General features: G+C 38.5%; 3 protein-coding genes across 13 annotated transcripts in view; 2 read left to right on the top strand and 1 right to left on the bottom strand.

Annotated features, from left to right (window-relative positions):
• LOC129768738 (probable G-protein coupled receptor Mth-like 11) overlaps positions 1-5,031 on the top strand; it is a 94,741-nt gene extending 89,710 nt beyond the window's left edge. For all 6 annotated transcript variants that reach the window (XM_055770856.1, XM_055770786.1, XM_055770700.1 and 3 more), the window contains 4 exons: positions 3,870-4,014; positions 4,204-4,314; positions 4,392-4,564; positions 4,688-5,031. In XM_055770856.1, the coding sequence (XP_055626831.1) occupies positions 3,870-4,014; positions 4,204-4,314; positions 4,392-4,564; positions 4,688-4,725 (467 nt within the window). In that variant the 3' untranslated portion in view covers positions 4,726-5,031. The remainder of the gene's footprint in view (positions 1-3,869; positions 4,015-4,203; positions 4,315-4,391; positions 4,565-4,687) is intronic.
• Positions 1-27,013, bottom strand: part of LOC129768307 (RNA helicase aquarius) — a 220,974-nt gene that overhangs the window by 119,467 nt on the left and 74,494 nt on the right. The window lies entirely within an intron of this gene.
• The window catches only part of LOC129768372 (probable G-protein coupled receptor Mth-like 5), a 70,442-nt gene continuing 64,644 nt past the window's right edge, over positions 21,216-27,013 (top strand). The window contains exon 1 of one of the 6 annotated variants that reach the window (XM_055770023.1): positions 21,216-21,522. The gene's annotated coding sequence lies outside the window, so the exon portion shown is untranslated. Of the gene's footprint in view, positions 21,523-21,605; positions 21,808-21,829; positions 22,145-22,197; positions 22,222-23,272; positions 23,298-27,013 lie in introns of those variants that run through there. The other 5 variants (XM_055770264.1, XM_055770182.1, XM_055770101.1 and 2 more) reach the window with 5 other exon arrangements.

Genomic DNA, 27,013 nt, shown 5'->3' with positions numbered 1-27,013 from the left:
TTAAAAACTTCGAATGAAAACCGAAAATTACATGAGTTGAAAAATATTGGTCTTCAAGATTAGTAACAGTTATTCCATGCAAAAATGGATCTAGTGAAGTAGAAAAAACTAATTCTGTTCAAACTGCGTATATTGACTACTTTTCAATTTTCGTATTTCTTATTTTGTCCTTAATTGGGGTGGTCTGAAAAAATCTGCTTTTTTATGTAAGATTTGCTCGTTAGATTGAACAGAATCGATAAAAATTTTAAAAATATTTTTTCAGAAGCACTAAACCAATTCATGGTCTGTTATCAGTAAAGCGAAAGTATTTAAGTGAGCTTCCTATGAGGATATTGAACTGGACTCCAAATGTAATTTTTTAGGCATAATCTTCAGAAAAAAAATCGTTGATGTTTCCGAGGTGTCAAGACCGAAGAGACCCTTCTTCTTCTTAAATGCCAATTATATTTTTAAGGGCACTTCGCCTTACCACACTTTATTAGTAGTTATGCTCAGTGTTTGAATTTCGATCAATATCGAATGATACACAATATGTCATGCAAGTAACCTCTCACGAACATATAACCAAATATGAGTGGATCATTCAGATACTTGTATGAATGACAGTAATCATTTATGTTACACTAAATGATTAAACCAAGAGAGGAACGAAAACTGTTGTTTCGAGCTGTATCAAACATCGCACACTATTTTCGAAGTCTGCATACAAGTTTGAACTGCATATATCGTCCCGTTCTACTATAGCGAAACCCACTGCACAGACAAGTGCAAAGCAATAAATGATACAAGAAAAATTACGTCATCATTCGGTCACCATTTACGGAGAGCAACGAATGGGAAAAGAGATAAAACGAGAGAGTTTTTGTTTCTCACTGGAGCGGTGAAAATAAACTTTCTGCACCGAAAGCGTATATGCTGGTTTTGCTTGCGTGCTGGTGTATCATGAAGTGCGAACTGATGCAGAGTTGTCTCGTTCTATTTTGTGTCGTGATTTCTAGCACATCACAACAAAAGAATGCCGCTGGGGGAAATGATTTCTGTATGATCATATTTGAACGAACGAATTTTTTTCAATGAATGGATCATTTGGCAAACACTGGTAATGCTAATGGTGCTAATCAATCGGCCATGGGTGCTACACTCTAACTTGAAAGGGATATCGATGTCCAGCATATGTTTTGATTGTATTTTTAGTGGCAAGTTCAATCGCATGCGAGAGCTTCGTGTGCGACGTAAACTGAGAGAGCAATGCACCTAATACTTTATCAAAGCATGAATTTTCACGGTCAACCACTTATTCAAGGTTCCAATAGATGAAAAAATCTAAATAATATCAGCAGAGATAAACCTGAAATTGAATTTGAATTTGAAATGCTGCTGTAGAAGATGCAAGTTACAATTTTACAATCGCAGGAAGACAACCGAAGAACTATACAGAACCGTAATATACATAGGGTCCAAGAAACGACAGAATTATTAAAGTAGGATTAAAGTAGGACTTTTGATATGATATCAGGCAGCAGCGAAATTTAATAGTTAACTCTTTATTGGTGGCACTGATGCGTGATTTTGTCTTAACTTTATCGTAACCATATTTTACTATTTTCTTATTAAGTTTCAGCTTCAGTATATGGCGTTGGAATTGGTGCAATGTGACATGCTTTCTCTCTTTGTTTATTTCATAGAAGTCTTAAATTTAAAAGTCACCTGATCTAGCATCTCCGTTCGATGCAACGTGACGTGTTGCATCAGTATCGCTACATTCATTGCTTTTTCTACAGCACAACTGAGAGAGCATAGATTGATTGTGCCGATCGAGCAATCAGAACGCAGGATTTTCATTGAGATAATGCTTGAAATTTTCAAGTTATTCAATAATTAATCTCAAGGAACGCATAGTTTTCTTTTTGTAATAGAAACACTTCCTATCGATTGATACAAATGTCTCTGCGATTTTTCGGGAAATGACGGAGTCTAAATCATCATACTTTTTTTTTGGTCCGTAGAACGAACGCAGCATTTGATTCGCAGAGGTATATCAATATTGCAACTAATTAATGCATAAGTAGATCCTCATTGACAGCACAGGTAGGTAGGAGAATTAGGAATTACAATGCATAGCATATCAAACAAATCTCAGAGAATGTGCGATTCAATTGATATTCAGATAATCAATTCGTGATTCGTTCTTGGCGTGAAAATCTATCTTCTATATATATAAAAATGGAGTGATGTCTGTCTGTCTGTCTGATTCTTATAGACTCGGAAACTACTGAACCGATCGACATGAAAATTGGTATGTAGGGGTTTTTGGGGCCGGGGAAGGTTTTCGTGATATTTTGAGACCCCTCCCCCCTCTCTAAGGGGGGGCTGCCATACAAATGAAACACAAATTTCTGCATTACTCGAAAATTAACCAAGCAAACGAAACCAAAGTTGGCATGTGAAAGTTTTAGGGTGCAATAAATGTTTCTATGATGGTTAGACAGTCCTTCCCCCACTCAAAGGGGGGGGGGGGTCCGCCATACAAATGAAACACAAATTACTGCATTACTCGAGAATTAATCAAGCAAATGAAACCAAATTTGGCATGTGGAGGTTTTAGGATGCAATAAATGTTTCTATGGTGATAAGATACTCCTTCCCCCTCTCTTAGAGGGGGCTGCCATACAAATGAAACACAATTTTTTGCATTACTCGGAAATTAATCAATCAAACGAAACCAAAGTTGGCATGTGAAAGTTTTAGGGTGCAATAAATGTTTCTATGATGGTTAGACAGTCCTTCCCCCACTCAAAGGGGGGGCTGCCATACAAATGAAACACAAATTTCTGCATTACTCGAGAATTAATCAAGCAAATGAAACCAAATTTGGCATGTGGAGGTTTTAGGATGCAATAAATGTTTCTATGGTGTTAAGATACTCCTTCCCCCTCTCTTAGAGGGGGCTGCCGTACAAATGAAACACAAATTTTTGCATTACCCGAGAATTAATCAAGCAAATTAAAGCAAATTAGGCATATGGAAACTTTAGGGTGCAATGAATGTTTCTATGGTGGTTAGATACCCCTCCCCCCTCTCTTAGGGGTGGCTGCCATACAAATAAAACACAAATTCCTGCATTACTCGAGAATTAATCAAGTAAATGGGCGGGACGAAGTTTGCCGGGTTAGCTAGTTATTTCATAAAATCGTGACATATTTTTCGATTTAGAACCCTTACTGTAAGTCGTAGTTCTACGTCAAAATAAAATAACAGAATAATAAAGGTAAAGCACGAAGCTTCAAATAATGAGGAGATAATAGTATGTGTTTATTCAATTCATATTGTTTTCAGAAGCACCCCAATCCATGCGAAAAAAAAATCCACGAGAGGTAACAGAGACTTCAGTTGAATTTTTGATTTTTTTGAATAACATTCATGAAAATTTATATTTCTATAATTCGTGTTCATCCTCATATTCCCATCAGAAGTCGTTTCATGTTCAAATATTTTCTGCGAAAAAACATTTTTTAGTTTACCTTTTCTTGTGATTTTCTATAGATGCGAACCACATGGAATCGTACAAAGTTCTCTTTAAATACTTCACATCACATTGCAGTAGTTGGAGAAATTTCGGTACATACCTGAAATAGTAAAAAAGAAACACATTATTGATAATGAAACCAAACAAATACGTAGAACAAAATTATCATCTCAGACACTACAGCCCTGTCGACTGTCATATCAGGCGCAATATGTAATAGCTGCTGTAGCAATTCAATATCAAACATTCCACCCCTTTTGGCGCAATTTCAATTCCATTTCATATACGTATATCTGTTTTCTTTCCTTCTTCCTCCGCCCACTACCATCAAACACCCCAGCGGAGCGAGAGCAGTCCTACTTCGTCTATCTGCCGCTGAGCGTAATGCTAAGCATCAACATCTTCCTGTTCGCGTGGACCAGCTATCATCTGCACTCGAGTGGGGACGACATCAGTCCGGATCGGAAAAAAGCACTGCGATACAAGTAAGGCATGCTGTTACCCTCGCTAATGGGAGGCCGCCAGGGCACCCACTTGAAAGATAGGCTAATGACAAATGCATACCCACGTTACGCTGAACGTTCACCCGACTCCAGAGTGGAAATCGTTAACTCACGTTGTTTGTGTTTTTATTTTCATTTTTTTTCTCTCTCTGAACACGTGCCTGTCGGCAGATGCATGCTGTACTTGAAGCTGTTCCTGCTGGCCGGACTTATCTGGATTTTCGAAATTATCTCATTCCACATCGAGGCCCCCGAAGGTTCCCAAAACCGATCCTGGTTCTGGTGAGTATACTGGCGCACACCGAGCGCGATCGATATTATGGTTAGGTAATGCGATGTTTGTGTTGCAAACTTTACAGGATACTTATCGACTCGATAAACTGTCTACACGGGGTGCTAATATTCTTCGTGCTAATCGTGTGGCGGCAGCGCATTAGGCGAGAGCTCTCGGGCCGGCGGATATTATGCTTCCGTGGTCCAGCCAGTTGGGCCCAGCTGAAGGATGATGAGCAGGAGCAACTGGCAGACGATAGTGAGTATGCAGCAGGCGGTCGGCCGGAGGGGCCCTCCAATTAGTGGTGAGATAACCACCACTCATTGCTTCCCGCCGAGATAAACAGGAAAACAGTTGGACTAATTCCGGTGCTTCTTTCAGATCGAGAGAACGGAAAGTATGATTTGATCATTAAGTAAACAGGAGTGCTTGACCCGGATGGGATGATGAGATGCGGTGTGTTTATATATAGGTGCAGCAGCTGCAGCAGTAACAACGGCAGGAATTGATGATTAACAGACGTTAAGTGTTATCACTCAGACATTAAGTAGATGTTACATTTAGATTAGGAGAATTCGTTGAATGCTTTTAGAGTTACTTAATGGAATATCCTTATATATATATATTTGATTATAAGTTTCACCACCAGCTTTGAAATTTAACCAATTGTTACTTGGAGGATTCGAGTTTTGAATTTATCGAGGAATGTGTTTGCTGATGCCAATAAAAACGATTGATCTTTATGCCTGTTTCTCGATTGATTGATGACCACTGCGTTTCTTTGACTAGGGATTACACCCACCAGACACAGATCAAGTGGCTTTCGGTATGGAGCCATTCAATTATTTCAAATGAAAAGATTTGCCGTTCAATTCATCCATTTCGTCCTTTTCTTTGATAGCGGCCTACATATAAAAAAGACGAGGAGCTCACAAGGTGAATGAAATCCCCTAATGCTCGCTGACCTTCTTGGGTTTTTTTTTTACTTTTCAGGAGAAACATCGTTTCTTTATCTCAGGAATAAAAGCAGGGTATCTGTTACTATTTTTCCATGAGAATAAAATGAACAGTAATGCATTAGTATAATTGTATCCAGCTTTAAGAACTGTACAGGGTTTTCCATTTCGGGCTTCCGAAAGTATACAGCCCTGCGCTGACAACCGTTTGACATAGCTGTCAACCAAAGCGTCATATCGTTAGATGAATGTCTGCCATTTTACAATATGGATCGTTTTAGCATCGCACAACGTGTTAATTTTGTTAAATTATACTATAAAAATGATGAAAAACCGGCAAATGTTTCTCGAGCATTACGGACGGATTTTGGTCGTCATGGACGGCCCACAGAGCACACAATCGCTAATGTAGTGCGTAAATTCGAACAAACTGGATCCGTAGCGGATATTGTGAAACCTGTGCATCATCGTAATGTGCGTTCGGCCGAAAATATTGCTGCTGTTGCTGCCAGTGTGGAGGATAACCCGAATGTTTCGATTCCACGGCGTGCTCAGCAATTGGGCTTGTCAAACACATCATTGTGGCGAATTTTGCATTTGGACTTGCACCTACATCCATATAAAGTCCAACTGGTACAAACATTAGAGCGTGGTGACCATGGAATGCGTCGGGCACACGTCGATTGGGTGAACGAACAACAGCAGCAAAATGCTGAATTTTCGCATCAAATTTTCTTCAGTGATGAGGCACATTTCGAGTGGCTATGTGGAATTGGGCTGAGCCCCAATGGTAAGCAATGGTTTGGGTGGTAAGCCACCCAAAATTTCCGTATATGAGGCTCAGAAAATCCACACGTTATTGTTGAGAGGCCATTGCATCCGCCAAAAGTCACTGTTTGGTGCGCATTATGGTCTGGTGGAGTCATCGGGCCGTATTTCTTTGAAAATGAGGACGAACGTCTCGCCGACTGTGAATGGTGAGCGCTATGGCCGCATGTTAACCGATTTTTTTTTGCCACAAATTGAAGATATGGATACGGATGACATGTGGTTTCAGCAGGACGGCGCCACGTGCCACACAACACGACCGAACATTGCCATATTGCGAACGAAATTTGAGGGACGCATAATTTCGCGTTTTGGTGATGCCAATTGGCCGTCCAAATCATGCGATTTGAACCCGCCAAAAATTTTTTTTGTGGGGTTATGCGAAAGATCGTGTCTATGCCAACTCTGCAAACTCTTGAACATTTGAAAGACAACATTCGTGAAGTTATGACCGAGATACCACCCCATATGTGCCGAAAAGTCATCGAAAATTACCTGTTCCGGATCAAGGTGTGCGAGGAAGCCCTAGGTGGACATTTGAATGATGTTGTATTTCACACATAATGGCATAAACCAAACTTTAATTTGAAATAAAAGTTTCATCGAAATTCGAATTCTAAGTGTGTTTTGTTTCAATTTACTTTCGGAATTTAAAGTTGGAAAACCCTGTATATATACCAAGAACGCGATTTGATTTTTTTTTTGATTTCAGTGAAGAAAACACATACTTTTCAGGAGAACCCCAAAATATTTTGATTACAAATAATCCCCATTCGAATCTACACAAGTCGCCTATCTCTCCAGAAAACTTGTGGATTCCTTTTAATAAAACTCTTTTTGTTTCCATTCACCGACCCTTTTTTGACATCTTTATAGTGCTGCTCAGCAAATACATGTCCCATTGAAGCAAAAAGTTGATAGTCTGACGGAACCAGGTCTGGAGATTGGGTGGGTGCATCAACGTTTCCCAGTTAAGGATTTTTATTGCGTCCTCCACGGCTTTAGCGGCGTTCGCCGGTGCAAATACAAAGTTCAAATTTATCATTCGTTGTCGGTAGTGATCTGTATTCACCCGTTTTTATGAATATAAAAGAAAAAAAAATTTGATTCATCCTCTTAAAGTCACCTCTCTCACAAAATTATCATTATCCTTAATCTCTCAGGAGAGATTTTTATATGGTCGAGAGATTTACGCATATGGTCGAATTTCAATAATGACAGAGTTATTGAACTTCGTTTATTGTTCCGAGGGCCCTTTGCCTTAAACTGGTTCCATTTCAAAAAGTACGCTACGTAAGACTATTCTGTTGCTTCCATTGAAAGATAAGAAAATTTAGTATAAGATATGATAGTGAAACATCTAAATTAGTGAATTATAATAACATTTTGGCATTCAAGTTTTTTTTTGATTTTTTGTTATTTTCCAGGAAACTAAAAAACGGAAAAAAAAATTGAAGATTGGGGTTTCTGTAATGCCAATAATCAAAATTACATCAATGGCTTTTGTTAAAAAAATAATTTTTACACAATTTTTTCTCTTCGCAAAAAATTAGACCAGCATTTTTAAATTTTTTCACCAGCTGTCCCGGCAAACTTCGTCCCGCCCAAAATGGATTATTCGTTATCAAAACCTTCAAACATTCACGTTTTCTTACTAGGCGAATGTTTATGGGTCCCGCAGAAATGTTCATTGATTGATCTTCTAATCGAAACTTTTCACTATAAGTTTCCTAATACTTCTGCCAAAACTCGTCATAATAATATCAAATTATTTTCAGACACAATTCTTGTTCAAGATTTTCCATCACTTGCAGAAAACATTTTCCTCCGTTACATGGAGAACATGTTTGATACTGAAAATATAATGAAATGAAGGCATCTCAAATCGAACGATTCATACTTCGAGCTTTGCGCTTCAAAATATTCTACACATTACACAACAAACTTGGCGATCCGATTTTTTATATAGTTCTAAGATATAGGAGTGCGTTTTATCACTTGAAAACCCATTTCCACTTCCGAACAAAGATCAATTTCGTTAGTACAATCATCAAATGTAAAAACTAACAACGCTTGTCACGATGTAATTGTAGAACATATGGGAATTCCATTTTTTGAATTTTCCCATTTTTCTTCATATTTTTTCTAAAATTTTCAATTGTCATGTTTCGTTGGAATATTGTTGGTTGAAATATATGTAATATTTTCATGGGACCTCCCTTTCCCTTCCAGAGAAGGGAGGGAATATTTATCGTACTGTAAAATCCTCACATTCCAATTTGCTTTATTATTTCTCGAGTTACGCAAGGATTTGTATTTTTTTGTATGGAAACCCTCCTTCCCCCTCATTCAGAGGAGGAAGGTATTTCAATCCATCATAGCAACATTTTTCATCCCTAGAAACCCACATGTCAAATTTTGCTTCATTTGTTTTATTAGTTCTCAAGTTATACAAAAATTTGTGTTTCATTTGTATGCCGGCCCCCGTTTGAGAGGAAGGGTCGTCAGATCACCATAGAAACGTATCGTGCACCCTAAAACCTACACATGTCAAATTAGGCTAGAAAAAAATTGTGTCTCCTAAAACCTTCAAATGTCAAGTTTGGCTCCATTTACGTGAGTAGTTCTCGAGTTATGCAGGAATTTGTGTTTCATTTCGATGGTGACCCCCCTTGAGAGGGGGGAGGAGTGTCGAACTACGATAGAAATATTTTGTGATCCCTAAAACCCCCAAATGCCAAATTTGGTTCCGTTTGATTGATTAGTTCTCGAGTTATGCAGAAATTTGTGTTTCATTTGTTTGGCACCACCACCGTTCAAAAAAAACCTCATCAGGTTCATTGAGAATATTAAAACAAACTGCAAAAAAATTGTCCACATTAAATTATCCGTTCGTATAACGTCGAAAAAAAGCTTCGTCATTCAAATAAAAAAAAACGGTTCAATCATTTTCTATACTGAAAATGGGTATAAAAAAAAGTGTATGGTTCAAGAATAAACATTCCTGTAGCTGTAAGAAGCTCACCAACTGTTTTTCAGGCAAAAATAGAATGTAGAAAAGTCGTCATAATTCGTTTGATCGAACGATTACCGGACATCACTAGTGGGACAAACTTCACTCGAGAAACGCCTGTATTTATTCTTCACACGTCTTTACCGCGTTAAATTGAACAACGTTACGAAACGTTTCTTCCATCCGACTCAAATGCCAAATTTGAGAAAGAGCGAAAATATGTTACAAGTTATTTCGCTGATCGAACTACGAAGCTTGTTTTGATAGCTCCCATGCATGAAGCAAATGAAAGCAGAAACAGCAGTAAATTTTTATACGAAATAAATATTCATTTCGATAGTAAGGTAAATGATTTTGGTTTGTCCAGACGAAAATATGATCAAGGTTTGTCCACTTTTGGAATGCTCCAATTCAGCGCACCTGTGTCAAATCATGTATTCGAATGCTTCAATACATATAAATAAAATTGTCTTTTTCATGAATTACAGTAGTTTTATAAAATATAAAATCCACCTTTTATTGGTGTCAATGCGCCCCTCATTTGAGCTAATTTTTAATCAATCATCAGATGATTATTTGACACGTATTCAGACGTTTTCTGGATTATATCACTTACAAATGTTGTAAACATTATGTTTGCACACCATTTTTATTAGATTTACATAGCTTAACCATGTAATTAACGCATTTCGATGACCTCAATTCTGATCATGAGTTGTCCGATTCACTAATGTTGTTTTGTCCACATGATTTCTATGGCAACCGCTTGGAGCGCTGCAGTTTGTTTATGGGGTCCTTCGCGCATAGCAGAAATAAAGTTTGTTGAGGGTAATACTTTTAAAATTCCCAAGAAAAGCCAATATTCTGAAGAAAACCTAAATTATAAATGGATCAATATGATGACAGTAAACTCAAGCAATGAGAAATGCAACATCTATTTGAAAATTCGAATGTTTTCATTCAAAAATAGTGATTTCTAAAACCATGATAATTTTTTGGACAAACTATGGAAAGAGGCGGACAAATCATGATAATAATTTCTCTTTGAGGAAAATCGTTAAAAAAACATGAACATTTGAATAATGTCAACGCCTTATGGTAGTATGAGCAACTAGAGACTTAGGGCATTTCAACAAACCCAAACTCGTATGGATTTTATGAAGAAAATGTGATATATATGTGATTTTCATGAATAAAAACCGATTTGCATTTACTAGTTGCGTAAAAATACCCTAAACCGGACAAACCAAGATAATTTACCCTATTATGTACTAAATGAAGGGGTGAACATCTCAGTTGGAATACATAAAGTATGCCATGTTCAAACGGTTTCTGATATGCATAATCTGCCATTGATGATAATTGGAAGATTAAAGAACCCTTGATGTTCCAAAGATATACTAAACTTCCAGTACACTATCGAGGATCTTCGAATGAATCGGCAGCCATTTCGTGAATGGCCGTTCCATTAATAGATATCTGAAATTCGCACTGTTGTGGGGATGAAATTTACTCTGATGATAGATTAATACAAGTTTTTTTTGCCGCCGAAAGCAACATCTGATGCTCAACCAATGAACCAGGGAAAAGTTCAAAATAAGCAACTAACCTCCCGAAAAAAAACTAGAAGTGACAATTATGCTATGGTCAGATATACTGAACAAAGCACTGAAGAAAAAACACTGAAACATGTAAAATCTTGCCTATTAAAGTCCTGGCGGCACATTTTGTTAATCACAATCATCAAATTTTGAAAAATTTGAAGATTTTTTCACCACTTGCAATAAAAGTGTTTTTCAAATGGAAATGTTAATGTTCAATCAAAATTTTAATTTTAAAAACGTATTCATTCCGCCTGAAAATGAATTGAGGGTCTCAAAATGAATGGGGTGTAAGTGATATCATCGATCTCTACATCGACTCTCTCTTCTGGTCATGACTTAGCTGCAAACTCATTCCCAGCTGTATTTGACAATGTGGAAGATGGGTCAGAACCTCATCTGTCGGATTCTATAGCAAACTAAAATTGGAACGTTTTTGCATTTAAGTTATTGACTTATGAGAAAGCCATTCTAAACCCCTCAATTATTATTTAACGCTCCCCTAAGCTAGTAAACGAAGCTCAATGCCGTCAAGGTGAATTTCATTTGTTCTTACTCAGTTAAGGAGGGAAGTGATGCGTTAATATATAAAACCGATTGCAATGGACCATCTGGAAAAGATAACACAGAAGAAATCAAATACGTTTTTCTTGATGAAAATTCAATCGATTCTCCACAATTTTCATTATGTTCCCATATTTCCTCTTCGAGTGAAAGGCAACTGTCAGCACTGATACCGTTATATCGCATCACATGTCATCCCAATTACACCTTTCACTCCGGATTACCGATGTTACCGGTGTAATAAACAAGGCTATTCTCGTCAGCTCCCGAAAACAGGTTTCTAGGAAATCATTCGAGGATTATGATTAATTGCTCACTAAAACACGTTGCTTGTCCTGGATACAAACTATCCGGCTATGGATGCCTTAGACGTCAGTGTGTGTGTGAATATCTCATTCGAATTCACGATAAAACTGTTCATTCCCTTTTCAATTTTCAATTTCATTTTAAGAAATGCGCAAATTTCCCACTATATCGCGTTATAAATTGTACCACATAACGGAAACTACATGTCTATCAACTGTGAATGCCAACTTCAAAAGAGGAGCAACGGACGAAAAACGGAAAAGGTCCGCAAATGCAAACCGCACATCCTGCATTCGAAAAAATGGATCAAAAGCGCCCCCGCCGGGCATCAAAACGCATAAACGATGGCTTTAGCCTGAGATTCCTCGGAACAGCTAAAGCTCTATCTCGTCACGGTCCAAAGGGTAAATAAATACCGGCAGCTAAAAAGCGCCATTTGGATCCCGCGAACCGCAACCGAATTGTGTGTGCTGCGGTGAATTTACGAGAGAACGTGAAAATAATAAAAAAGACCCCATCCGAGCTTGGTAAGAGGCTCTTCTGTCGCGCCACCTGAAACCGGTGAGTCAGCTTCGGTGGGGTTCCACGGAACGGAACAAAACTGCAATTCCTACTTTTTTTTGTTAAACTAGCGCTGCTGTATAAATGCTCGGCGTTATATTAATGCACCCCTTTTTGTGTGTTGAACACGTTTATCATTAGGAAATGGCGACATTTCGAGAAATGAAAACGGTAGTCGTTAGGTTGAGTTCGTTACGCGGCTTAGGTAAACATCTAGCGTTGTTTATGGGCGCACCCTCCTGGCGTAAAAAAAAATATATTTACACGTTGGCCCTCGGTCGGTCGGTTTGAATGGGTGTGCGTTTTTTGGAAAGAGAAATGGGCGAAAGGTAAGCATAATAATGGTTTTGTTGATGCTTGGTTGGTACAAGAAAGCTAGGGATGTTGAAGAATTACTTGTGGGCTTTTAGATGGGGAAATATTGGAAACATAGCAAGTAACTGAAACAGAATGTGTGATATATTCTGCTAGAAAAGTTCCGATAGCACCAAAACAGGACCTAAATATAGTATGCCAATTTGTATTTTTATTTAGATATACTCGACAACAAAAATAGAGGAACTGAGTGAAAAGAAAAAAACCATTTGATTTTTTTGCATTGATTTAAAAAAAATATTTCAAAAACACGTTTTCATTGTGTTTCAGGAAATCTTCTGTAATTTTGCAAATATTGCAGTGAATTTAACTGTTAGCAAGTAAATTTTTAGCATAGTTGATACGTTTAGCCGTTTTTTCTAGTCGATCGATCAAAGTTTGGTGTAAATTAGAGGAACCAAAATTACGAAATGTTATGCGTACCCTCGGAATGAACAATTCGTAACTTTCATTTTCATGCGTGGGTGGGTGTGACAATGGCAAGGAGAGATGATACTCACACATATATTTACATTTTCCCACATATACATGCATTCCGTACCCTCCAATTATTGCTTTGAAAATGCTGTTTTTTGTTTATATCCTTCTGGAGTGCATTCAGCCTTTGTGCAGATAGTTCCATCAGCAGAAATTTCAGTTTGTTGACGGTCAGTATCATCCGAAGATGACGACAGTATCAAAATTATCCTCGATCTACGTAAATTGATTCTCTTTACTATTGCTTCCTGAAGAAACAAACGATTTTTCTTCTGAATGATCATCTGACATATATGCTGGTAAAATTTTAGGATTAAATTTCATAAACACCTTGATCGATTTCGGAAAGTCCTCTCTTGAATCTTTTACGTCCTCTAAAACTCTCGACATGTTCAGGCCTCTCGGCATTCTTGGGGTAAAGATTTGTACCAAGATAAAATATATATTTAGAATATTGTTAATTTTTCCTCTCAATATAAAAGAAATGCCAACTACAATAACTGTATATTTAAAAAAAAAATCAATCCAATTGTCCTTAATATTATAAGTTTTGAAGTAGAACTAAGTCTTTCATTAAGGGTGCCAAATCTGAAAACAGGTCACGTTTTTATGAAATAAAGTTGACGTTAATAACTATTTTTGCCGCAAACGTATTTTGGCGATTTACATACCAAACGAATCGGAAATTCCCTAAGATAAGCTGTACATTACAATTCCATGGCTAAGATTCATGAAAACTATAAGCGTCTCCATTTTCCCATACATTGTTTCTGTCCATGTGTGTGCTTTCCCGAACAGAGCTGTCAATAACGAGCCACTTATGGACGAGCAACGAAGGGTAAATTGTGAGATTCAAAGTCTTCGTGAACAAAGGAAAAGAAGAAGAACGAAGGGGAATATTTTCCTAGAGTATAAAAAGTGGATCTCGTTGAGGCAAACTTTCATTTTTTGTGAGGACACCGACTGAACAACATCGTTGCTGGACGGTGAGGAGTGGAGGAGTAATACGAGGAAAATTATTATTTTTTTTACAATATACATTAACAAAACAACAAAAAAAACATCATCATCAGCACGAACATGGTAGTTTAACCTGTAAATAAATTTTATTTATTTTTAATTAATTGAAAACATAAATGGATGATTTAGGAAAAAAAATTATAGAACCTGTTTACAAAACAGATTTTACGTGTGAAATACACATTTTCTTGAACTCTGCTATTGTTTTGCCGCACGTTTAATTTCTCTGGGCATCGAATTGAAGAATTTTATACCTTTATATAACAACGAGTTCTGCGACCTACTAAACATAAAGTTGGGTGTTCTTGCATCATTCGCGTTTCTTGTATTGGCTATCGTCCGCTCACTAAGAAAATAAATGTTCTGGAATTTAGTCTGTGATTTGGTTTCGCATGACGGTATCATAACTCTCTCCACAATGGATCACAGCTAAGCTAATCTAGACTAGCAATATTAACAGAAAGGCTTCTGATGAAAAGAGCGCGAAACGGAGATAAGTGTGTGTATATTTAATTGCTTCAAGCCATCGATATATGGATATTTGTGTGCGTACGTACGTGCGTTTTAACGCATTGCGTAACAGGAACATGTCGATCAGAACGGGGCGACAAGGAGGGGAGATAGCGGGAGGGAAATATTTACGCTAGGGTATTAGTAATGAATCTCTGCTGATGCAAATATTCAGCCTTTTTCCAAGCAGTTAATATTGTTTGTTTTCTATCATCAATGCACTGAACTGACGCTATGGTGAAGCAGGTGTTAAGGTGTGCACCAAAAAATTATTTGAGGAATACCAAGTTATTCAATAAGTTGAATTAAGTTATTAATTTATTTGGGCTCGCGTGCCAGTAGCAAAACTGCTTTCAACTTGGGTTGCATTTGCGCTAATCTTGATCATAATGAAGTAATGCTACTCTTTTCGAGGTTGTTGAGAGTAACAGAAAGAGTTTATTTCGTTTATTTAGTCACCAAGAAAAGAAAATGTCGTTCTGGAATTTTGCAAGTGTAATAAATAATTATTAATACAAATTACTCACAAACTAGAAAAACATCCAAATCACAAACCAATCTATCCACTACTAGCAGAATACCAAAATACGGTTCAATATTGGTTAGTTAAAGCCTTAAATCTCCGCGTTCGTTGGTTTTAAAATGTTCCTTCGGTTTCGCGTTGTTTATAACCGTAATGAAGCCTTTTTCGTCAAAGTATGATGATGGAAAAACGAGAAGATAATTTTCAGCAATGTCTCACATCGCAGGATACTATTTTTCAATGTTTCGTTATAACTAGAACATATGACAACCTTGGTTGTACTCCTGCCTCATCTGCGCTGATGATAATCAACTTTTCTTGCTTCATTCCATAGATTTGATATAGTACTGATTTATTATCGATTGAGGAATTTGAAAATTTTGAAGATCTAAAAACATTTTAGTAAAATCCTTGTGTAATGCGTCCAAGTGAGTGACATATGATAATATAACATGATTTTGAAGCTTTTGTGATAATTTTGACAAATGCGAAAAACTGTGAATATTCTCTTCTGCTTAAATTTTGTTTTTAAAGTTTTGTCAGAGGGGCCAATATTATTGATATTGTTTCGATCAAGTTGAAGTCACCCTGCAGTTGAAACACAAATTCAAAAAGGCTGAAAATCTTGCTATGCAGGGGACTCTTGGTGGTCAGCAAACTTCAGCGTATAGAAGTAATCGGATAGAGATTTCGTTGTTTTTCTCATATTGCTGGGTAATGTAGACTCGTTAAGCTGGAGAGAAAATCTGTTGGTCTATAATAAATTGAATAACATTTTTCCCTTTTCGCGACCCATTTCAAGTTTCCTGAAATATTTGAAAAAAAAATTTTGCTACGTCTTGCACATAGATGACCAAGCATTTTGTAAATTCTTTTGATATAGGACTATGTCTTTGATTTCTATGTAGTGAGGTCACTCTACGAAAAATGTAACGATTTATTAAGAATTTTCAAGTGCATATTACTCAAAATGGTTATTGCGACATGTGTTGTGTTATATTAGGCTGTCAAAAAAGTCCTGCGGTATTTTTTTTGAATTTTCATTTGTTTATAAAATTAGTTACAATCATCTGTTTTAAGTCAAATATGCGCCGTTTTATTCGATGACTTGTTCCCAACGAGATGCCAACTTCATAATACCCCTGTTATAGAAGCTCGCTTCCTTATTGGCAAAAAATTCGGATAGCCAATTTTCACAGGCCTCTCTCGTGGCTAACTTCTGACTATCTAGCTCGTTCGCCATGGACAAAAACAGGTGGTAGTCACTTGGTGCAAGGTCCGGACTATACGGCGGATGCAAAAGAACCTCCCATCCGAGCTCCCGGAGCTTCTGGCGCGTCACCAAAGAAGTGTGTGGCCTGGCGTTGTCCTGATGGAAGACAATGCGGCCTCTGTTTATCAAAGATGGCCTCTTCTTCACGAGTGCTACCTTCAAGCGGTCCAGTTGTTGGCAGTACAGGTCCGAATTGAGCGTCTGGCCATAGGGAAGCAGCTCATAATAGATTATTCCTTGACAATTCCAACAAACACACAGCAGAACCTTCCTGGCCATTAATGAGGGCTTGGCCACTGTCTGAGCCGCTTCAGCGGGCTTCGATAACGACCGTTTGCGCTTCACGTTGTCGTAAGTGACCCACTTTTCATCGCCAGTCACCATCCGCTTCAGAAACGGGTCGATTTTGTTGCGATTCAGCAGTGATTCACATGCGTCGATACGGTCAAAGATGTTTTTTTGCGTCAACGTGTGTGGCAGCCATACATCGAGCTTCTTTGTGAATCCAAGTTTCTTCAAATGGTTAATAACGGTTTGATGACTTATCCCCAGCTCTTGGCCGATGCTACGGCTGCTACTATGCCGGTCTTTCTCGGCTAATTCAGCGATTTTGTCGCAATTTTCGACGACAGGCCTTCCGGAGCGTGGCGCATCTTCGACGACCTCTACACCAGAACGAAAACGTTGAAACCATCGTTGTGCGGTGGAAATGGAAACTGTATCGGGTCCATAAACTGCACAAATTTTATTGGCAGCTTGAGATGCATTTTTGCCTTTGTCATAGTAGTACTGTAAAATATGTCGGATTTTCTCTTTATTTTGCTCCATATTTGCGACACTATAACTCACGAACGACTTAACCAAATAAAACACTGTCAAGGACTATATTATAGCGCCTATATAACTATATAAAATACCTTTCCAACAAGCTATGGTATGACTCGATACAATGAATACAACTAAAACTACGCGCTTACAACGACACCTCGCGGAAATACCGCAGGACTGCACAATATAATATATCATTAGACAGGAAATTTATCCATTATTTTTCTTGTTGTAAACATGAACAATGAATTTAGTAAAAAAAGTTAACAATTTGACGATTTGATTGGGTATGTTTTCATTCGATTGCACTATCCACCCGCTTCCTACCCGACGCAACGAGCAATCTTTTTGCCTAAATTCGGGCGTTAGCTCATAATGTGAGTTGATGCGTACAATGAATTATTCTCCATTTACCGACAATAACATTAATTTTATATTATATTGTATGTTGTCCAATCAATTTGTGCTCAATTCATGTTTTTATCGTGTAGGCCTCACTACTAACAATTGTTGTAATTGTGGTACAGGATGTCATTATATTGAGTATGTTGTTTGGTTATGTAAAAATGCAATTAATGAATTTAAATGGCTGCTGTTTTAGAAGATCGAAAGGGTATACGCACGGCTATCAGATTATGATAGCTTGAGTAGTCGCAATCTTACAGGGCTATAAAGTTATTTCAAACAATGTTCCGGACAACGTGGTAACGAAGGAGATAATGCTGTTTATATCTATAATACATTTTTGTAGTCATAGATTGATTCGACTTAGTCTTATATTTATGTAGGTCTTAACTATTTAGACTTGTGTTCAAAATTGATACATGATGACTCTTTGTCTTCTTTTGCATGATTGAATAAACAGAAGAAAATGGTAGTAATGGCTTTGATGGTATTTTTGAAGAATGCTGTATCGAATTCTACCACGTTATGTCATCTAACCCTTTTAAAGGATACAAGTACATACAGGAAACGGTTTTTCCAGGGCACCCATTTGATGTATCAAAAGAGAAAAAATACAGATTTCGAACAATGAAAACTCTATTTAAATGTAATTACTACACACAATCACAGTCCTATGTCAAGATCCCATCAACTTTTTTTCAATCACTTAATTCCAGTTCACTTCATTCATCTCTAGCCTTGAGAAAGGCCCTTGGAACTCTACTCTAACTCCTCCATTACACATCCGCCCTCATTGCCTTGAGAAAGGCACTCGATCCCTCGCCGTCCAGCTCGTCCAGCAACGATGTTGTCCAGTCGGTGTCCACACAAAGAAAGTGTAAATACAGGGACGGATGACCTTCGGATTAAAGTTCTTTAAAATAAGAACAGAGCAGCAGGAAATACATAGCTCATCATGTTGCTCCTTAGTTAATTTTCTATACAATGCAGATGTAACGTCAGTCAATTTTCAACATCAATTATCAACCAAGAAAAGCAGTTCTTGCAACCGAGAAAATTCGTTAATGCCATCCTGCATACAATGTGTTGTAATTTGAAGCCACTTTTAATTCGGAAACCAAGCATGGGTTTGTGAAAACTGAATGATAAATTTAAAAGCCCCCAACCACCAATAAGTTCAAGAACAAGCATAAACAAAATAAATCAGTTTATATTATATGTCATATTATGTCACTTTAGAATGCATTGGTATTGTGAATAACTTTTAATAACTCTTCTTTGAATGGTTTAATGGCCCTGAAAAGCGCGGTGTTTTACGGTGGCTGGTTTTGCTACCAAAGCAGTCTGTATAAACAAACTTTTTCCTTCATCTACCTGCTGCCGTTTTGCGATTGTGTTTGCCACTCGCTGAAACTAGTTGTTGCCTCCGAACCGAATGTGCTTTGTTCTGTAGGCGGGTTTTCTTATTGTCGTGAGCAGCTTTGCAAGCCAACTCGAGCACTCCGGCGGCCGAAACTCTATAACCGCTGTTAGGTATACTGGTGCTCCGGCACCAATCCGTTGATGCGATGTGATGCGAAACGATGCCATACAACCACACTGATTTAGGGTTTGAAAGAGAATGATATATTTTTCAGCGGATCCGCGCGTTTTGTACTTTAACGGTACACGCTCACAGGATAGAGACAAATCGGCAGACTCAGCCAAAGAGGCGAGTCCAACGAGACGAACGAATGAGCGTTAAAAGGCAGCGATGGCAAAAAAAATACATTCATTACGATTTGTTCGCTCGTTGAATTCACATGCAGGCTAAAAAGGGTCCTTTTCAGGATCACAAAATTATCTTCAATCTAAAGAGTTTATTGTTTTGTTATCACTCGATATCCCCATCTTGTTCGGCTAAACCTTTCTGTTTAGAGATTGCGTTTGCCATTCGCCACAACTTTCACAGTTGGAAAATTTCTTCCCATCCAGCTTGTGACATATTGTACAGTAAATTACATTCAATGGCAAGTCGCATTACCACCACTCAGTATCGGATTGGAGGTAATTTTAATCTGTAATTGAACATTTGGGATGACAGTGGTACAGTGTCGACTTTCAATGTGGGGTCATAATTTGGACCCCGAACTCTATGTTTACAAAAATGTCCAACTAAATATGTCGCATTACTGGTCCGTCCAATTAGCTAAATGTCGAGATAAGTGTAAATTACTGTACTTTCAATCTAGAAGCAATTTAAGAATTGGTGAAAATCAATAAGCTCAGAACAACTGCCAAATTCACATACTCGTCATATCCTGGCAAACAAATTATGAAAAAATCAATTTGTGTTTTATTATTATTTTGGATATTGTTATAGAAAGCATTGAACTGTATTTCCTAAACTCTTTTTTGAAAGGTTTAATGGCCCTGATAAGCGCCGTGTTTTATGGAATGGTTCCAATTTAGAAAACTTTGTACTCGTGGTTTTGAAAAAAAAACATTTCAAACGCCCTCGATGCCGCCTTGTTCTGGATTTGCCACCAAAGCAGATTGTAAAAAGAACAAACTTAATTCTTCTGCTACCTGCTGCCGTTTTGCGATTGCGTTTGCCACTCGCCACTCGCTGCAACTGCCTGTTGTCTTGATGTCCACAGAACCGAATGCGGGTTTTCTTATCGTCGCGAGCAGCTTTGCCAGCCACCTCATACTTTATAACTATATAACGCCGGCTAGCTGGACTGGTGTACTGGTACTAACGCGCTCGGCCTAGCTACCCTTGCGGGGAACTCCAGACCAACGCGGTTCGAGCGGGATTTTGCCTTTCCCTTCACTTTTCCTCCTTTACCATGTCCAGACATGGCTGCTTGGGTTGGTTTGTTGATGTGTTGTGATGCGAACTGATGTGGTGTACGGTTTGAATGAGAATGATCGTTACGGCAGCGGAGCGGGGATTTTTAAGCTGACTGGCTGGCTCGAGAATTACGCATGTGTGAGACTGCGACCAATGTTTCGTTTTTTTTCTTTTTCCTTTCCAATCGTGCTTCATTCTATTTCGCTGCTGCTCTGGTTGCCCGTTTTGGTCGGTACGATTTGAGGAGCACAAAATGGACCAATCAAAAATGGGCACATAGTGCATTTGGACAATGCTTGATATTTCACAATTATTCAATTATTTATCTCAAGAAAAATGAAATGTTATTCGTTATGATAGATGCGTAGATATATTTCCTATCAATTGATGCAAAAACCTTTGCGATCTATTGAGAAATGCTCGAGTTATAAGCGTTCCAAATCTTGCATTTTTTCCTACTTGTTCAGTGCCTAGATTTCCATTTCACCCTCTATATCTTCCGGTTAGACGTAGTCCTACGTCAAAATTACGGCTTGGTCGTTAATGGTTTAGTTCATGCCGCCAATGTTCATTTTCACTGTTATTCGCTTTCATTTAGAAAATTACAACCAGTACATTTCGAGCACCCCTTCTCTTGGGCAACGAACCATCTCTGGGTTGTTCGCCAGCCGCCAGAGCAGCCGTCTGTCGGTGCTAGCTCCAGGAACAGCCGCAACAGCAGCAACAATAGCAACAACGGCGGAGGCGAAGTCAACGACAACAAACATGCAAGCAGCCAACAACACCACACACCGTTCAAAACTCAACGATTCGACGGTGGGCTGCACGGTACGAACTGAGGAATGCCGTCAACCGGTCCCGCATTTCAGTTTGAATTGGTTGTTCAGAGCGGTGAGATTGCGTTCGCGTTGTTCCGGTGCACAGCACAGTTGCGTTGCATTTTATGCCCCCGCCGATCGTTGATGTTGATATTTGTATGATATCTTAGGAGAGGGATGGTTATGAAGGATTGGCGTTGTGTACATTATTAGGATTAGAATTTGCTGCGTGCCTTACGTTCGATGAACAACAGCAACACAACAGTGATAATAGATGTGCCTTTGCTTTATTGGAATTTGTGGTAAAGCTCTTATACACACGGTGAGCATCGTTCTCCGAAACGGGAGGGGAGGGATACGTGTGTGTGTGTGTGTATTATATTAGGAGGGAATCAGATTCTGATTGATCATCAATCATACGGTGTATTTCGCAATTATCTTGATCGGGAAATGTGGATCGTGTCATGCTGTGAATAATGCAGCTGTTTCCAATCAGTGTTTGCGTTTACCTGATTGAAGCAAGTTTTCGATGGGTGCTGGCTCGACAATTTCTATAAGAAGTGATCTGCGGCTGTGTTTGTGTGGTGGTTATATGCCGAAACTGCGTGTAAATAATAATAATTTTTAATTGTCTGTTTATGCCGCACATTTGTGATTGTTTAGCATTTCCCGGCAGATCGAATGTCAACAAACGGGCTAATAGTCGTGAATGTTGACATTTGTGTGCGGGAAGAATCGTATGTGTGCTGTTCTGGTTGGGCTGCTTGCGTAACCCGTCGCACAGGAAGGATTTGGTGTTTTTTGAGCAGCACGAAAAAAAAAGTGAAAAGTCTGATAACCGGCAGTAACCATACCAATAAAGGATAGGAGGAAACAAAACACGAGCGAAGCGAAGAAGCGGAAACCTAAGTGGTGTGTGGCCACGAGTCCAGATGATGATTGTGGTAGTGCCTGCGGGGAATTAGCCTCGCTACTGATGGAATACATTTGACGTTAATCGTGCCAGCATAGGGATGTCCATGTAGATACATCGATTAACAATTCTAGGATTATGTTTGGTATATAGGATTAAGTGGTGAACGAAACGGTTATGAAACTAATAGTTCACATAAATCAACCATTTTTCCGTACGCTATTTCTTTCGGTGAAGTAAAATTTCTATTTTGAATGAAGGTATAAAGAAAAACATTGAATGTTCACTGGAACTTACCATACAAAGCCAGCCAAACTGTTCATGTCCTATTATTAATCGTTACCGTTAGATTATAGAGATCTTTTTTGAATTTGTAAGGAATTTATAATATTTTTGAAATTTATCAAAAAAATGATCGGAATGGTCAGAAAGGACACAAATGTAGAAACACATTTTTCAAACGACTACGTCGTTCTGCTGAAAAGTTAATAAGGTTACACAGTTAAACTTTTGTTTTTTTTTTTGCAAAATTCAATTATATTATTCAACATAATTGCCTTCGAGGGCGATACAGCGATTATAGCGATCTTGCAACTTGATACCATTTTTATAGTACTCTTTCGGTTTTACCTCAAAATAGACCTCAGTTTCGGTAATCTCTCCATCATCGGTCTTAAATTTCTTGCATTTCCTCCAGGTCTGCATTCGAGCATTCCCTTCAGGTCTGCGAACAGAAAATAGTCGCTGGGGGCCAGATCTGGAGAATACAGTGGATGCGGAAGCAATTCGAAGCTCAATTCATGCAATTTTGTCATCGTTTTCATTAATTTATGATTTTTTCCATTTTTTTCACCATAACACAAATTGCTTCACTTTCAATGCTGTACCTCACGAAGCAATCGACCGATTGCTGTTAAGTTTTGACACGTATCCATTGAAAGATGGTGCTTTGTGATAGTCAAGTAGATTTTTGCAAGAGGCGCCATCTAGACGTCAACATTATGAACTTTTCAGCCGATCTGTTGTTTCCTCTTTAAACTCAACCTAGGTTTCATGAATGATCGTGCTTCACAATGGTTCTGTCAGAGCAAATGACAATATTCACATCTTATTTCGGTTCCTTCTAAGGCTGGGATCCGGATATCGTTTCGCATCGTGTCAACTGTCATTAAAAAAAACCTCAGGTAGCTAAATTTCTGATCAAATTTCCAGTTGTCTAGACTCTATGTTCCATATTCTGGTTATTATCATTCTAGATTTAATTTTTGAGGTCACAAATTTTATTATTTTTAGATCCAAATGTTTGAACTCAAATTCCTAGTTTCAGATTTTTTTTTGTAATGTTTATTAGATTGGAAAATAAAACTCATCATAAAAACTAAACATGAAAACAGAAATAAAACACAACATCACTTATACATTTAGTTGACCTCTTAAAAATAATCGTAGTCTTCTTCGAATTTCTTCTGTTGTCATATTTTTGGAAATCACTTCTTGCAGCATGTTAAACTCACGCATGAATCGAGTTGTAGGTTCGTGCTGGGTGTAATTTCTGGACCTCAGAGGTGGATCAAAAACCCTCCGGCGACGAAGAGAAACGGGGCTGGTGTTAAAATTTATCCGTTCGTAGAGACACGGGCTTCTTATCCGTCCGCTCAATAGTTTACAGAAGAAAATCATATCCGCGATCCTGTGTCTACTTTAGATAGTATCCATGTCTACTAAACAGCAGAGATCTTCGTATACTGGCAGGTGTTCTCCTCTCCATCCTAAATTCCTCAGCGCAAACTTCAGGAACTTTTTCTGAACATTTTCTAATCTTTGGATATGCAGATCGTATTGCGGTCGCCACACTACACTCGCAAAGTCGAGTTTAGACCGTACAAGGCTGGTGTAGATCCTCAGAATTACATGCGGGTCAGTGAATTCTTGCCCAAAACGACGAGTGAGAGCAAATAGTTGCAGCGCTTCCTTGACTATTCGTTCTAGGTGGAGGTTAAACGTGAGGGATTGATCCATCGTCACGCCTAAGTCTCGGGCATACTCTACTCGTTGTAGATCCGTACCTCCTAGCCTATAATCGAAAGTTATCGGCTGAGCTCTCCTGGTGTAAGTAATAACGGAGCACTTGCTGGGGTTTACACTCAGTCCGTTGCTCTCGACGAGTCTCCGAAAATTGACTAAATCTTGCTGAAGAAGATGGCAATCATCGATGTTTTTCACGGGCAGGAAAATCTTCACATCGTCTGCGTATATGAGCACTATTGCGTTGGCCAAACATGATGGTAGTTTATTCATTACCATGACAAACAGAATAGGCCCCAAATGACTACCCTGCGGAACACCTGAACTAACACCTGGATGACCTAAAGACCTGGATGCGTTGTTGTGCACTTTCACATATTGTGTTCTGCTCTCCAGATACGTCCCAATCCATTCTAACATTTTTCCGTGAATGTCGAAATCAGCCACCGCGCGCATTATGCTGCTTATTCCTACTACATCGAATGCCTTGCTCATATCTGTGTATATACAGTCCACCTGATACCCTTTAGATATATAATCCGTGACGGTAGAGCAAAATTCGCATAGGTTCGTCACAACTGACTTTCCTTCTACGAAACCATGTTGTGCTGCTGACACACGGTCGATAATACGTTCATAAAGGCGAGAGTAAACAAGTCGTTCAAATAATTTGGCATCGCAGACTGGATTGCAACACCCCGGTAGTTTTCGACATCTGAACGTGGGCTTATGAATTGGAGTAATGTGCGAGATTTTCCACAGTGGCGAGAAGTAGCCGGACGTAAGCGAGTAATTGAATAGAGTAGTCAGGGGTTCGATAAGTTCATCCTTGATTTCTTTCAGAAGTTTTGCGGGGAGTCTATCTGGTTCTGCTGACTTACCCGGGTCCAAATCCGATAGACCTTGATTCACTTCACGATGCGAGAGAACCAACAGGTCATCGGTCAAGATTCAGAACTGGATTTTAGTCGTGATTCACTGATTTAAGCTAGAGCTTGGGTAGAATATACTGCGGTAATCTAGGGTGAATAAATTTTTGTGAAAAGTACACAACCCAGGAAACGGTACTCGGTATAAACAAAATATTATTAGCGTGGAAAGATAAGAGAATCTTTTTTAAAGGAAACTTATTCGATCGCAAAGGTTTAATAGAATGATACACGTTGGTTCGATGCTATTCAAACAGTACTTCTACTTATTCCGTTTGGATACGATTTCATCACGCGGACACTGAGCAAAAATAAATATAAATTAAGAATCAAATTGTATCTATACTTGAGAAGCCTAATTAGTTTTTTGCTTTCTGATTGAGTTCAGCACTAAGCTTGCTTTGTATAGAATTCTGATTCTGAATTCTGAATTCTGAAACTGATTCTGAAACGATTTTGCGTGTCAGTTGAACACTTTCATCTTTTCGAATATATTCGACATAATTTCTTTTGGTTGGACACGATTTTATCACAGGAACACCTAGTCGACTGCGCAAATGTGTGCGAAATTATATTCCTTCGCTCGGGTGCGAAGATTTCAAGAAGGTAGCTATGTTAATAGTGTTTTTAATAGTATGCTTTCGAAGTAGTTTTTGAGTCATTGAAACATTTTTTGAATCAATAAGTAAAAATCATACAGCTCTTAGACATTTTATCTTTTGAAATGAAGTAATTATCATACCACTTCGTAGAGTCGGCAAAGAGCTATCAACGTTCAAAACCTTGCATCTCCAACGCAACGCTTCCATTTTCGAAACTTTCAACTTACACCCCGGTACAGAAATGAAAGTCGTAGTTCTACGTCAAAAAAAATCTAAATTGTTTTTTTCATGAAATTCGTAAACAGTAATTCGTAAAAACAAATCAATTCCGATGAATGTGGTGTTTGATGGGAAAGAATCTGAAAACGAATCAGAAGCGTGTGGTTTCTTTGCGAAGCACTTCACCTCAGTTTTTCAAACAGTGCTAACGTCCGATAGAGAGGCAGAAAATGCTGCATCAATGTTCCACTAGATGCAGTAGCTATTGACACGTTTGGAATATCTCCCGCCATAATTATCGAAGAGTCCAGAAAGCTGAAGAGTTTCTGTGCTCCTGGTTCAGATGGCATACCCGCTGTTCTTTTTGTCATTGCGCAATGACGAACACCCATATTTCATCTGACCAACATGGATTCATTCCTGGCAGGTCCGTAACTTCCAATTTGCTGGATTTAATTACCATCTGTTTGGAAGCGATGGAAAGATAAGCCTAGATTGTAGTTATTGTAGTATAGTTTATTAGTTATTTAGAAAAAAAATAAGAAAAATTAAATTAAAATGTTCTCTGGAATGTCTACTTTACTGCAGTTTTTGTCCCAGGTTTGTCCGACGCTCCGTTCCAAAGTAACAAGCCAATTAGTGGACCTAAGTCTTTGCGTAAGAAGCGCGAAACTAAGTTTTGCAAACTGGTGGAAGTTCTACCTCCGAAAATGGTCTAGCCTTCTCACAGACTAATATTATGGCTATCGTCATACATAATTGGCAGAACACTGCACGTTAAGCACATAATATGCATTTCACCACTATTCACTAATACGACTGGTGTCCCTCAAGGAAGCAACCTGGGACCGCTACTGTTCGTCATATTTTTCAATGATGCTGCGTCTTCACTTGGTTATAAATGTAAACTTGTATATGCCGACGACCTAAAGATCTATGTTGTGGTTAAATCTGCTGAATACGTTTGTTCATTAGTGTCGTAAGAATAAACGAGTCATCAGCATCGCGAAATGTCATGTAATGACCTTCCATCGTTCTTTGGACCCGATCATCTTCAATTACCAGATTGATAATGCGATTCTTAACAGAATGAATCAGGTGACTGATCTTGGTGTTGTATTGGAC

Source organism: Toxorhynchites rutilus, chromosome 1 (genome assembly GCF_029784135.1).
Source record: "Toxorhynchites rutilus septentrionalis strain SRP chromosome 1, ASM2978413v1, whole genome shotgun sequence".
In the NCBI taxonomy this organism is placed as follows: domain Eukaryota; kingdom Metazoa; phylum Arthropoda; class Insecta; order Diptera; family Culicidae; genus Toxorhynchites; species Toxorhynchites rutilus.
Note: the sequence above shows the minus strand (reverse complement) of the source record. Positions and strands in the feature narration are given on the sequence as shown.